At 42.5% G+C, this 13,634-nt stretch overlaps 1 protein-coding gene across 1 annotated transcript in view; it reads right to left on the bottom strand.

Moving 5' to 3' along the window:
- nrg3b (neuregulin 3b) overlaps positions 1 to 13,634 on the bottom strand; it is a 245,894-nt gene that overhangs the window by 24,603 nt on the left and 207,657 nt on the right. The window contains exons 3-4 of the mRNA XM_066665164.1: positions 8,160 to 8,233; positions 907 to 933 (exon numbers count right to left, since the gene is read on the bottom strand). Coding sequence (XP_066521261.1) covers positions 907 to 933; positions 8,160 to 8,233 — 101 coding nt within the window. The remainder of the gene's footprint in view (positions 1 to 906; positions 934 to 8,159; positions 8,234 to 13,634) is intronic.

The raw sequence follows: 13,634 nt of genomic DNA, 5'->3' as shown, positions 1-13,634 counted from the left end.
TTTTACATATGCAACTTGCTCACAATAAATATATTTTTACATTTCTGAGTTGTAATGTGTATAAATCGAGTTATCTGTGGTGTACTTTTACTCTTACTGTTATTGTTACCGCCTTTTCCTGTTTCTGAAAAGTCAGCTTTTTGGAGATACGTGTTTTTAATCAGACAGTGAGATATGTTCTTATTTTCACTTAGATATTCAACTAAATTTGTAATAAGTGAACCAGGAAACAAAATAATTAAATATAGCAGTTTGTGAGTATAGTGAATGAATGAGTGCAAGTGTGACTGCGTGAATGAGTGAGATGATAGCATGACTGAGCAGGTGAGACTGAAGTTATTGTGAGTGATTGAGGGAATGTGTGAGTGTGTTTGTGAATGTGTCAGTGCATAAACCATGCATTCTCTGTGGACAATACACACAACCAATTGAGTGTCTTGACCAGGGGTCCCCAAACTTTTACATTCATGGGTTTGGATGGAATATTGAAAATAGGCGTCTGGGGTGATGTAACAGCATTAATCTGAAAGGGATGAAAAAGAAGATAGCTTTGTTGTTTATTTATTTATTTTATTTTTGACTGCGGGCCCTAGCATCCCCACGTATCGTCACTAAGACCCAGTCTTGCTTTATTACAGGATCCGGCTCAATTAAATAAAATCTGGATTGACTTTTATGGGCACACTGATGTGCTAGACAGAGCTTTGTAGTCAGTACCTAAATAATAGGCAGCGTTCGTTATGCTTCGATCTGTTCGATTTGTAGCTGTGCTTTGTGCAAATGGAGAGGCCTTGTAAAATAAGCAGCAAATAAAAAAAATAAATGGATTGAATGAGGCAGGATGTGTGTGTGTTTGTGAGAGACGATGAGTAATAATAATAATAATAAAAAAAACATTCTGCTTACCCATAAACTCGATGCCCAGCTCATCTGCTGCTCAAATGGGAGAGAGAAAGAGACAGAGAGAGAGAGAGAGAGAGAGAGAGAAACAAATATTTATTTCATGCAAATAATAAAATTAATAACTCAAAATTGTTTTAAACCAACACACACATTTGCGGCTCCTCTGTTATGTCGACTGATAGCTGTGATCAAGGCTATTGAGGAAAAACAAACTCTTGTACTAAAACAAACCTAAGAGCTGTTTGTCAAACAAAATCCCTCGTTTGGAAACTAAACAAACAAACAAACACAAAAAAAAGGACAAATAAATAAATTCCTGCAGCGCAAACCCATTCAACAACACAAATAGCTTTGTCTGGATCAGTCCAGGGGGAGCCAGGCGGGAAGTTCAGGGATTACTGTGAAACAGCTCGCATAGAAATAAAGATAAAGGCAAAAAAAAAAAAAAAAAAAAAAAACAAGCTCCCGCACACTTCGCCGCTGCCTCCAGACTGGAGCCATTCTCCTGCACTGATTGGCTGAGGGGGGATACACATTGTAAAAGCCCCTGTGTCCGCTCCCACACCCAAGAGATGCTCATAATTGTCTCTACTGGTCACAAGTTGTTATTAATTCTTCCACCGCCGCCGTCCCAACTGTCTCCTCTTTAAGCAAGTCTGCTCCAGCGGTGCATGATAACAGCTCTATGTGCTCTCTCATTCTCGCTACCTCTCTCTCTCTTTCTGCAGCTTAATCTCTCTCCCTCTCTCTCTCACCCACTCTCCGTATATCTCAGCAGTTCTGTCTCTCTCTGCTTGTCTCTCACTCTTTCTCTCTCTGTTCCTTTTTCCTCTCTTTCTTTCTGTCTCTTCACTGTTTTTCTACATTTGTCTCTGTCTATCTTTATTCCACACTCCTGTCTGCCCCTTTTTTATTCTCTTTGCCCCTTCTTTCCCTTTTATTTTCCTCCCTTTCCAACTGCCTCTGCCTCTCTCTCTTCCTCTGTCATCACCCTCATTGCATGCATCTCTCTCTCTCTCTCTCTCTCTCTCAGAATGGCAGGGACTGATAAAGAGCAGAGTACTTGTGTTCTTTTCATGCGAACAGTCCCCTCTTTTTTTCATGGCTCTGTAATATAATCTCATTTAAATGAAAACGAACCCCTCACGCTTAATTGCTTTTCTGACAGAGGTGGTCTCAGGTTTTTAAATAGACTGTGGGGCTTGGTCGAGCCCAGGGAAGTTTTTTTTTTTTGGTGGACACTCATTCTGCAGAGGAAAAGAAAAATCAGACCCTGACAGGAGCCCATCTGTTAGCTGAGGAATTGACTCCATGGTGGGTGGAAATGTTCAGCGTGAGGGAATCTGCATATATTAATGCGGTAGTTAAAACACAATTAATATTATAATAATAACGGGTAATATCTTTCCTACTCCACAACCCCCCGCCCCCAAACACCTCTTATTTCTCTTTCAATCATTATTTCTTTCTTTTCTTTTTCCCTCTCCCCTCTCTTTCTTTTCATTCTCTCTTTCTTTCCCTTTCTCACTCCCTTTTTTTCCCCTCCATTCTATATTAATCTCTCTGTCTCATTTTATGTCTTCCTTGATCTCTCTTGCGGAATTTTTCTCTGATTCTCACTCCCTTTCTCCTATCTCTCTAATGACTGCTGTCTCTCTCTTCCATTCTTTCTGCCCCCCCCTCCTCTCTGCTTAACTCCTTATGCAGTACAACATGATCAGTATTAAAACACTTCCTAACAACTCTGTCTGATGCATGGTATAATGGGGTCACCAGCTGTGGGGGTCTCTGTAGAGTACAGACAGTTCTCAGGGGGTCTCTGTATATAACAGAGCCTCGTAGATTTGGTGATAATGTTAATGCTGCCGAATGCAGGATTTTTTTTCATGTTCAGAAAGCATTAGAACTCGTACCAAACCTGTTACGTAAGAGCGACTGACCGACATTTACCAGAGTTTGACTCTAAAGCAGCTTTTAAAAAGTCTGTTCCCCAGGCTCATCTCTTGTAAGTTTGCACAGATACACTGAAAACCCAGTAAACAGACAGAGAGTCAGTTTCTAATAGTGCTTATGTGCCTTTTGGGGAACATTTGCAGCCTGTGAAATGAACACTGTACGTGAGATTTTGAAATTCAGCCGAAAATAACACACTTTCACACAGTAACAAGCGGCTTAACCACTTCTATTCAAGCCCAATAGATTCCTGGAGTAATGTCAGGCAGAGCAAATCTAACCTTTCAGATGAACAAAGCAGTGTTTTTCATCAATCCAAATCACTTCAGATCAAGCTCTGCTCCATTTCTTTATTTCTACAGAGTAAACAGTGCTGACATGGTAGTAGATCCTCTCCCTGCGTTCAGTAACGCTCAGCTGCATCCTCCACTGCGGTGTATGCCTAGTCACTTAGAGAGGAAACCCTCTCACCCACTGACAGGCCTTCAACAGCCCACGTTCCACCTACAGGATGATGCACTGTATGACCAAAGGTTTCTGACCACCTGCTCATCCGACCTTTCTTCTGAAAGAATGTGAGGATTTTAATAGAGCGTTTGTCCCCCCACTTCCCTGTTGTACCAGCCTGTAGTCTTCCAGGAAGGCCAGATGTTGGAACATTGCTGTGAGGATTTGATGGCAGTCAGCTTTGAGTACGTTAGCCACCTCAGGTACTGAAGGATGGATCAAGAAAGTCACTCCAACTTTTACAGTTGGATGGAGACCCTTCAGCCTATGCTTGGCATTGGGTATGGCCATTTCTTCATTTATTTATTCATTCATGTTCAAGACACTGAAGCTGTGTGGCTGCACCTTACATCATCCACAAATGTCCACAAATCAAATATTAAATGTGCAGTTACACACTGAAATGTGTCTTCCGCATTTAACCCATCTGTGGCAGTAAACACACATACACAGTGCACTAGAGGAGGTGGGAACACCCCCAGAGTGGCCATTCTGGGGGCCTGGGGCGCAGTTGGGGCTTAGGTGCCTTACTCAAGGGCAACTCAACTTTGGATTGAGGGAGGAAGACATTGCTTTTTCTTCACTGCCACTGCTCTGAATTTTCCTGCTAGATGTTGGAATCTAACAAGTCCTCAGCCCTCTTCTCTAACCATTAGTCCACAGCTGCCCCCAAGTGAATGCACCCAATAACAATACCAAATTAAACAGAATATTTATTTAGTGAGTTAAAGCCATCTGCAAGTATATGCAATTATGCTGTATGTAAATACGTAGATGATCTCCCAGCTTATTATCCAGCTATGGATTGTATGCACAGGGGAGTGAATGGCAGGTTATGCAACAGTGTTTACATACTATGCCAAGCATTTTCCTATAAGAATTTCAGCTTCCCATTCTACATTCTATAAGCTTAATAATTTGATCTTCTTGTCCAGAACTGCCTGAATGTATGGAATCTAAAGCCACAGCACACAGATGGATGTGCAGGCATCACGATTCCAGGGCATTCTGCTCACTAGCCATTCTGTGTGTGTTTAATCCTCGGCGTGTGCAGGGAAACGAATGGCTTTTTAAAAACTGAGCATTGCTCGCAGAGACAAAAGACGGTGGCGCTGGTCCAGGAGGTGTCTCTGGTTGGCGCTGCCAGTGCGGCATGACCATTGAATCAGCTGCTGGCTGCGATTGCCCACAATAACAGCCACATTCATCCAGTGGTAATCGCTGCGCCGTCACCAGCTGCAGCCGTGACATCATTAAACATGGGTGGCGCATCAGTTATTCCGCTCTCTGCAGCTCGGCTCGGTGTGGAGGAGTCATAAAGCTTACTGTACCATCCCCGGCTCTGGCATCTCAGGGGGCACCTCAGGAGAAAAGTGCCGGAAGAATGGGAGCTCCAGGACAATGATGCGACCGTCTATCAAGGGCCAGGAAGGACTAAAACCTGGCATGTGGTGAAACAATAGCAGCAGTGAATCAAAATCCGGCGTAATCCTTCCTTTTAGTTTGAGCGAGAGATGAAAGCTTGCCTGAGTGAGGCTTACATAGCCTAATACCCCCGAGATAAATACCCAAATTAGGGCTGTCCCCTGAGCGAGCCAGTCATGAAATCTGCCTCTCCTGAGTCACTGGCTGCAGCTTGCAACCCTTGCAAGATTGCAGCTCCTCCACAAAGGAGGCCACAGTAATCTACTGCTCCCGGTCTGTACTCTGAAAGGTTGCCAAACTCAAACTCAGAAAACACTGTCTGTATGCCTGTCTTTTCAAACCCATCTTCCGAGACCCCCGCTCGGTGATGTCATGGTGATGTGCAAAACGAGTTGCTTCTTTGAGGTAATCATTGGACGATGAAACATTTATTACTGAAGCCTACAAAGCAAGGGTTGCCAGAGCCAGGATACACTCACAATGTCACAAAAGATGCCAGACATAGATGGCAGACTATGCGCCAAAATATAATTCCGGACACAGGTGTAAAATCACTGCAGTGACACTGAAATGGTGGTGAAAGTGGAACAGACACAACAGTTCTGCTCAAGTTTTGAAAGCCCTAATAAAGGATGACAAACACACACTGTGCAGCAACAGATAAGCTACTGTCTTTGACTTTTATGTCTACAAGGTGGACCAATACAGTGGACAGTGAGTGGACACTGTTTCTAATATCAGGGGTTGTCCTTTGACCTTTGATATACAGGTTGAAAGAGGGCTTACAAAGTATGTAGATGGACTTCAGTCTGTAATTGCAGAAGCAGAAAGTGGCATATGGTGAGCGGAGCTGATAAAATGAACAATAAGTGCTGGAACAAGGAGGTAGAATTAATGTCATGGCTGATTCCTGTAGGCCATGGCCATTAAAAGCGATTATTACTTAACAAACTCATGCCAGCATATGCCACCTTCCATACTATGTTTACAACATGTAAGATTAGGAGGGGTTAGGAGAGTTAAGAAACAAAAACAATAATAGTTCTTTTGTGAACTACAAAATAGAAAAGATTCTCACGAGTGAAAACAAAAAATGCAGGTCAGTATATTGATAGTGGTCTAATTTATTGATAGTGGTCTAATTTAATCTGAAACTTTGGAGACAACGGGAAGAAAATACTACTAAATATTTGGGAAACAGAAGGCCTGGTTCATATTGGTGGATCCATCGCTGTGTACATACCCTTCCCACTACCACAACCATCACAAACTGCATGGAGGTTAAGGTGTTAATACACAGCCAGTGCTGTAGCTTTGAATGGACTTGGACACATACTGTGTTCTTTCTTGCAAGACGACAGGGCTATGCTAGGGAAGGTAAGAGGTCTTTAACAATAGTCAATATACAGACTAAAAAGCTGGCTGATGGGTCATATTCAATGGAACAGTATGCAATAACAGATTCTGAAAAGAATTCCTGAGGATATAAAGAGCTAGGGGAGCAGATAAAGGCTCGCTGGCCTCAGGGGGGGGGGGGTGATTCTTGGTTCATTTGGTGGGTTAAGTGAATGAAGATGCACTGACCCACAAACAAACACCGAGCGTGCCAGTGGAGCATGAGAACCAAACACACAGTGTCCTCAACAGGGTGGAATAAAGATACATTGAAAACATAATGGGCTTGGAAGAATGCAAAGCGTGTAATCTGACATGATATATTGGGCAGAGAGGTTTCTCTTTATGAGGGCCGCTCTGTGGCGCACTGTATTTGTTTTCATGGCAGGATTGTAAATCAAGCACATAATCTGGATTAACTTGCTCGTCTCTATCAATGCAGTGTGGAAAGGGAGGAAAAGAATAGATTCTGAAGGGTGCACCCACATCTGCTGCCTTTGGAACTCCAGGCGAACTGCTATTGCCGCGCCTGGATTTGCTAAACAATGTCAGCGGGAGGGCGGAGGGAAGCGCGAAGGAGGAGATAGTGGAGGTGTAGCTATGGAGGAGATGATGGTTACTGCCAGCAGAGAAAGCTCCACCTCTGGTAATGATAGATAGAGGGCAGTGAATGTTCCCATTGAAAAGAATCAGATATGGCAGAGGCGAATGTGAGACGCAGTGCTGGGGTCTGCTGGAGGAGCTACAGCGCGATTCTATTACCAGCCACTCAGCAGGGTCGGCAACTTCAAACAGCCGTAAATGGAAGTTTAGGTTTCTATCTCACCCACTGTAAAAGATCACTCCGTAAGTGGAAAAGCATTCATAGACCTCTCACAGAAAGAGCCTCGTCTTAGATTCATGCTGGATGTCTCTGCTCCTTTCACTAGTTCTGCTTTCCTCTCTGCTTCCCACTGTGCCTTCAGAGCCGCACAATAGCTCTGAGAAATCCCCGCCTAAGCAACACCTGATTTTTTTTTTTAAGCTTCTGTTTTGCTTGTCTTTTAAAACTCTCTGCAGTCTTGCCGTCTTGGGTCGTAGAACCGGCTGCTTTTGCCTTGGACGATGTCAGAGAACTGTTCCCCCAAATTGCATTGACAGAGCAAACACTCCTGAGGACAGATAAATCAGCGATCTGTCTATGAACTTCCTCCGAAGTCCGCTAGCGAGTGTCCCTCTTAATCTTTCCCCAAACGTCCTCCTTACCAATCAACCCTCACTCTTCTAAACTAATGATTTTAGCATCGACCTAAATTAGCAAGATAATTACAGCCTTTCTTGGTGCTGTGTTCACGTGACAGGAAGACAAATCCAACCTGAAAAATGCTCGCATGCTAACAGTCAATCACAATCACAAGCCACCGGCTTCATGTCAGATCAGGCCATAGATTTACCCCAGACTCTTGAGAAAATGCACTTTGAGAAAGCATAGAAACTGCTGCATTCGAACAGTAAGATTTCTGCCCTCTCAGTGAGAAAACAGCATGCAAATGCTTGCGATTAAAAACCAGGGGCTGCTTTTTCTCTCCACTCTGCAGTACTGCAAAGTAATGGTAATTTTAGCTCTTAAAGTGAAGCCTAATTAGCTGCTTTTTAAGTATTTGATTTGGGAAATGGAGAAGGAGCCCCCAGAGTTCCGGGGGACGAGAGCTGTAAAGCTTGAAGAAAATCTAAACTACACAGAGAGGAAATATGAAGTAGACCCAGGTAAACGCTCTATTCATGTTTGGTTTTCAAAAAAAAGGGTTTCTTTCATCATTGATGCAAAACTTTGCAGAGCTGCCAAGAGGGCATCGAGGTGATTCTGGCTCAATAATGTGGTATTTATTCTAACCTCAGTAATGCGGGGGTGTGTGCGTGTGTGTATTTCCAAACTAAAACATATAAGGGTTTTCTCAGTAAAAAAAAATCAGTAATGTAGGATGAGCAAAACCTACTTGGATCAGAGAGGATGGAGTCCGTCTTAGGAACAAACTGGTCACAGCGAAGTCCACGGTAACCCTCTTTACACCTACAACAGAGGAGAGAGAGAGCATTATCCATTATCCTGAGACTGAGATCATGTAGGCGTTGCTCTACAAAACAAGGATGCTGTAACAAGTGTAAATATCTCTGATGTAGACAATACATTTAGTGGCTTGCTTTAAGAGCTAAACGATCTTACCTGCCACTTTCCATGTAAGATAATTCAGCTCAGTTATTCAAGCTTTTGTTCCTGGCCATTTGATCCAGTGAAATGATCTCAACATGTCAGCAAGTAATTTTACAAATTGCCTGCGTATTTGTTTTAAAAAAAGCATGTTTTCTTCTACTCTTGATCTCTCTTTGTAAACAGGGCAAACACATTCAAATTCTCCTGTTTAGCATTTAATACTTTTATGATGCATATATCCATACACATTATTTTTTGCATTGGTACTTGTTTACTGAAAAAGAAAGAAAATATTCATAATAATAAATAATGAAAAGTATATGTATACAAATGTTGACAGAGCTGCAATGAATAACATGAGCACTGTGTTGCAAAGCTGCTGTTGGCCATTACACCTCTGAGAAATCTAGAGCACATGCAAATGACTTGTTGCTGCTTTTCATTCCTTTTTTTTTTTTTTTTTTTTTTTTTTGCCTATTCCATGTAAACCATCACTGATGGACCTGCATAACAAATAAATCTCTATAAATAGTGCACTTGTGCAAAATCACTACTTACAATATTTCTGCTAGCAATGTTGCCTTTGAGGCTGAAGGAATGTAATTGGTTACCAGCCGTAAGGAGGAGATGAATGTGATTAATTAATAAAGCATTGGGCGGAGATTTTCAAATACTGTGCCATAAACGGGTATTTTATTGTATAACACTCTGCAGCTTCCTCTGAGGCAGTAGATATAACCCAAATGTGCAGGAAAGTACTTCTTCAGAAGCTAAATCAGAGGCAGCGGAGCATTCTGCAGCGTCCTCAGAGGCAGTTAAATTATCCTCCATTCACACAAAATGAAATACTGAATTTCTGTAATACTTCTAAAAATATATGAAACAGAACCTAGTCTATACATTATATTACACATTAATTCCTTTCAAAGTCACTTCTGGCAGAAGAGAAGGCAATCTATTTTTACAGCACTCTCCTGAAATGGGAGGAGGTGAGTGGGATGGGGGTAGGGTGGTGATGGTGGGGTGGTGGTTTGTTGGTTGTTTTCCTACCCTTCTGCAAAAGTTACATAATGCAGATTCTGCGGTCCTTAGTCTGGAGCAGGAAAGACAAAGGCTCTGTTCTCCCTGGTACATGTCAGGAGGCTGAAAAGGCCTTGTGAGCTGCACCAACTTCTTTAGAAACAGTATTTGGTTATTCTGGATTATTGTGTGAATAAATTCCATAATTGTGTGTAAAAATTCCACTTCCTACAGATGCTTAATATCAAATACCCAGCGTGGTGGGCAGCCCTCCCAGCAGGTGAATGTTGAGGGAGTAGACAGCACTGTTCGTTCAGCCCCCCACCGCCTATTTTTTACAGTTGAGGGGATCAAACCATAAATCATTTGGTCCTAAGCCAGCTTCTCTTAACTTTAGGCACGGTGGCGCAGCAGGTAGTGTCTCGGTCACACAGCTCCAGGGACCTGGAGGTTGTGGGTTCGATTCCAGCTCCGGGTGACTGTCTGTGAGGAGTTGGTGTGTTCTCCCCGTGTCCGCGTGGGTTTCCTCCGGGTGCTCCGGTTTCCTCCCACAGTCCAAAAACACACGTTGCAGGTGGATTGGCGACTCGAAAGTGTCCGTAGGTGTGAGTGTGTGAGTGAATGTGTGTGTGTCTGTGTTGCCCTGTGAAGGACTGGCGTCCTCTCCAGGGTGTATTCCCGCCTTGCGCCCGATGATTCCAGGTAGGCTCTGGACCCCCCGCGACCCTAAATTGGATAAGCGGTTACAGATAATGGATGGATGGATGGATACACACAACTGTTATATACTTTAAAATGTCTCTAATTTACTTATTATACTGAATACAGTGTGAATGCTATGGAAGTGTTTGACACCCTGTATCCTTTAGGAAATAATGACAAGAGTCTGAATATATGTCAGAAGACACTATAAACTTAAAACTCAAGCAGATATTGACACTGAAAGTATATAGAATAACCCAAACAAAGTGACTTAGTCCTTGTTTCCCCTTCACTGTAACAAGGAAGCAGGGTGAGACCGAGGAGCTGAAATGTGCTGGTGGTAAACAGTAAGCAGGATGTGGGGCTGTGTGAATAGAGAAGAGAAGGCATAAGAAGAGGAGAGGAGAAGGACGACTAGGCGGGTTTGGCCAGAGCTTTGTGGTGCCTGCACTTGCACAGATAACACAGCCTCGACACTAATGTCACTTCCCCGAGGAGCTGTGGGGCTGGATGGGTGTTGGAGGCGTTTGATTGGGCCCTTGCTGAGAGATCCGTGAGAGACAGTGGCGTCCAGGCTAGAGCACAGTATAAGTAGGGGGAGACTACAGAGACTACTAGCTGTCCTCCAGCAATCTCTGGGATTCTGCAGCTGTTCCAGAGATATTTAGCACTATTCCTAATTCCCTCAGCCCACCCACTCCCTCTCTCTTCCTTTTCCCTTGCATTTTCGGTCTTCTCTCAGCCCTCCAGCTTTTGGAGGTCCGTCTGTAAACATGTAAATAGCAGTTACCCAGTAGATTTGCTACAGTTTTGTTTACAAATCAGCCCATTTTATTTTTGGTCCCTTAAAATACATTGTGGCTAAGTGCACATTACAAGCCTCATTCATTAATTCACTTTTTTGCTCGAAAACTATTTGCCTGTGTTGATTTACATTAATAAATGTAAGTGGTCTGTATCTGTTTGTAATGTCCACACTCATGAACGTGAACTACTTTTATGCATGTTGCTTTCTTCAACAACAACAGAACCATATTTGTGACACATCTTGAATTAAAACTGAGAAAACAGATGTGGTAGTAGCTCATGGGTGTATCACATTTGCTCGGGAGGACAGCAAACAGCTTGTCAGTATGTGATTAAGATGAGAAGGTGAATAAAAGCCAGTCAGCTTGCTTTTACTGCTGTACCAAGACATCGGCACAGTTTCTAATGTCACCCTACACCTTATATAGTGCATACGATAGGTCATAAATTATAAAACCTTTTATTATCGACTTTAAGCTTCACATCTTGCAGTTGATCTAGTGTGCTGTCTGTGTGTAGTAGATTCAGTTTTATAAAAGTGCACTATGTAGGATGTATGGTGCTATTTAAGATGCAGCTTGAGCCTGTCCGCCATTGTTGTTTTGTAGTGCTGCCGGTGCTGGCTGAGGTGAAAGCTCTAGGTGCAGACGTAAAAAAAAATCAAGAAATGTTGCATACATATTTGAACTAGGTGCACGTATATAATCGGATTTGATATGTCTACACAACCCTGAAAAGAGTCATATCAAAGAAATGTGTGACTCATAATGTAAATGTAGCCTATTTTTCTCCAATGATTCTTCTTCATGTTATAACTACTATTAAACTGACACCGACTGTTCGGGATGCAGAAATTCTGCACTAAACCTAAAAAGCATGGCCACTCCAGTGCGGGAGACCAATTTCAAGTAGCAAATCCGGGTCCTTTCAGGACTATAAGGCAGTTTGGTTTTTCATTTTGTATGAGCTTCACATCATAGAAAAATGGAAGATCAATTCCATAAATATTATTTGCTTTCTTCAGGGTAAAAATGGCTTCTAGGTTCTTTAACACAGCAGGAGAAATCCACTTCTTCAAACCTCCACAAACTTCTGCGATCACAGGTTTCCTAATGCACGTTAGCAACAATGCTCACCAGCGATCAAAAGAATAAGCTCGCAGACGTCAAGCCTTAAAAAAATATGACCCAGCAGAATGAACTTGCCAGGTTTTTTTTGAGCCGAAAAAGCACCATGGCAGAATTTATGCTCTTTCATCTGGCTTCATTTCTCGTAATTTCCAGAGCAGCCTGGCTGACAGGCAATCGGCCGACTGTGCACAAGCCTGTCTGAGTGTCTGGCTCCCAGTGCCGTGACTGCTGCGTATGAAGGAAAAAAAGCCAGAACACACAGCCAGCATAAGAATAAACGACTTCGCTATGTAATTACAGTCACACAAGATGACGTTATATCAGTGAGCTCAGAACAGGTGAGTCTGACGAACCTCCATCTCATCCTTCCTTCAGACTGCCGTCTTAACTCTGAGTCACATGCTACTGACAACATGAGCTAAATTCTCCCTTTCATCCGCGTCAAAACACAACATACTCAGGCCAAAGGTTTTGTCACTTTTTCTGTGTTGTAAGACTCTTAAAAGATTTTACAGATGTACAGAGCATAGCTCAGAAACCACTCGTCATTTATTAGAGACAAGGAAAAGTTTCTAACAGAAATGAGCAGCAGGCTAGAGTGGCCAGACGTCTGACTTTAGGACTAACATTTCAGTTTTTCAGCTCCTGGTCCTCCCACTAGGGTTATGCCTGAGTGGACGCTTAATACTCCTCCTTTTTGGAGCAAATTATTTAAAATATATGTTTTTTTGAATTAGTTATACCTTTTATTATTGGCTCACACAAATGTCAAAGGAAAACCTCGTATTTAATTGGTTTAACAGGGCTATTTGACATTCTGCCTACAGCAAAATGTCCGCCCTCGCTGTGCATTTTCAGTGAGGAACACAGCATGGAGAGAGGAATCATCTCAAAGAAAATAATGTCAAGTCAGAGCTGCCGATCTGCTTTAACCTTACAGAAGGGTGTGTACAGCAGTGTAGCGTGGTGAGAATGGCGGAGAGCTCCCTCCTTTTTACCAGGAAGGGAAAGTGATTCTGTGCAATCCACGTAAACAAAAGCCCACTGCTTCAGCTGATTACTTACTGGATGTAAGCAGAGGCTGTAGACAGACATGAACAATTTGGACTTTTTTAAAAAATAAAGGCAAAGTGGAAACTGAAAATGAGAAAAACAAGCCCAGGCTAAGCACAAGAACACACTGAGAACTACTGAGCTGAGAAGTTTAAAAACAAAGTGAGAAGATGGTACAGTTGAGGACAAAACAGAAGAAGAAAACACTCAGTGCTGAATGAAAAAACAAAATATTATACTTTGCATTATTAGAGCCCTAAACACTGTTTATTACTAGAAGTGCTCCTTGACTTATTTAAACCATTGCAGATAACTACTCATTTGACCACTGTGAGCACCTACTCAAAGTGCCATGATCTTTTCACCTACTTAAAGCGCATAATTAATAGATTCATATTAAACTGGCCTTTCTTGTCTTTTTTTTTCATTTCCTAAAAAAGCTTAATATCTATTTCCACAAATGTTCTCATACATGTATAATTGTGTCTCCTCTTGTGATCTCTAGCCACACCCTATTCTTGTGTCATGTGACTTGTTCTCAGGTGTTG

This window comes from Hoplias malabaricus, chromosome 3 (genome assembly GCF_029633855.1).
Source record: "Hoplias malabaricus isolate fHopMal1 chromosome 3, fHopMal1.hap1, whole genome shotgun sequence".
NCBI lineage: Eukaryota > Metazoa > Chordata > Actinopteri > Characiformes > Erythrinidae > Hoplias > Hoplias malabaricus.
This window is presented reverse-complemented; position numbering and strand designations above follow the sequence as displayed.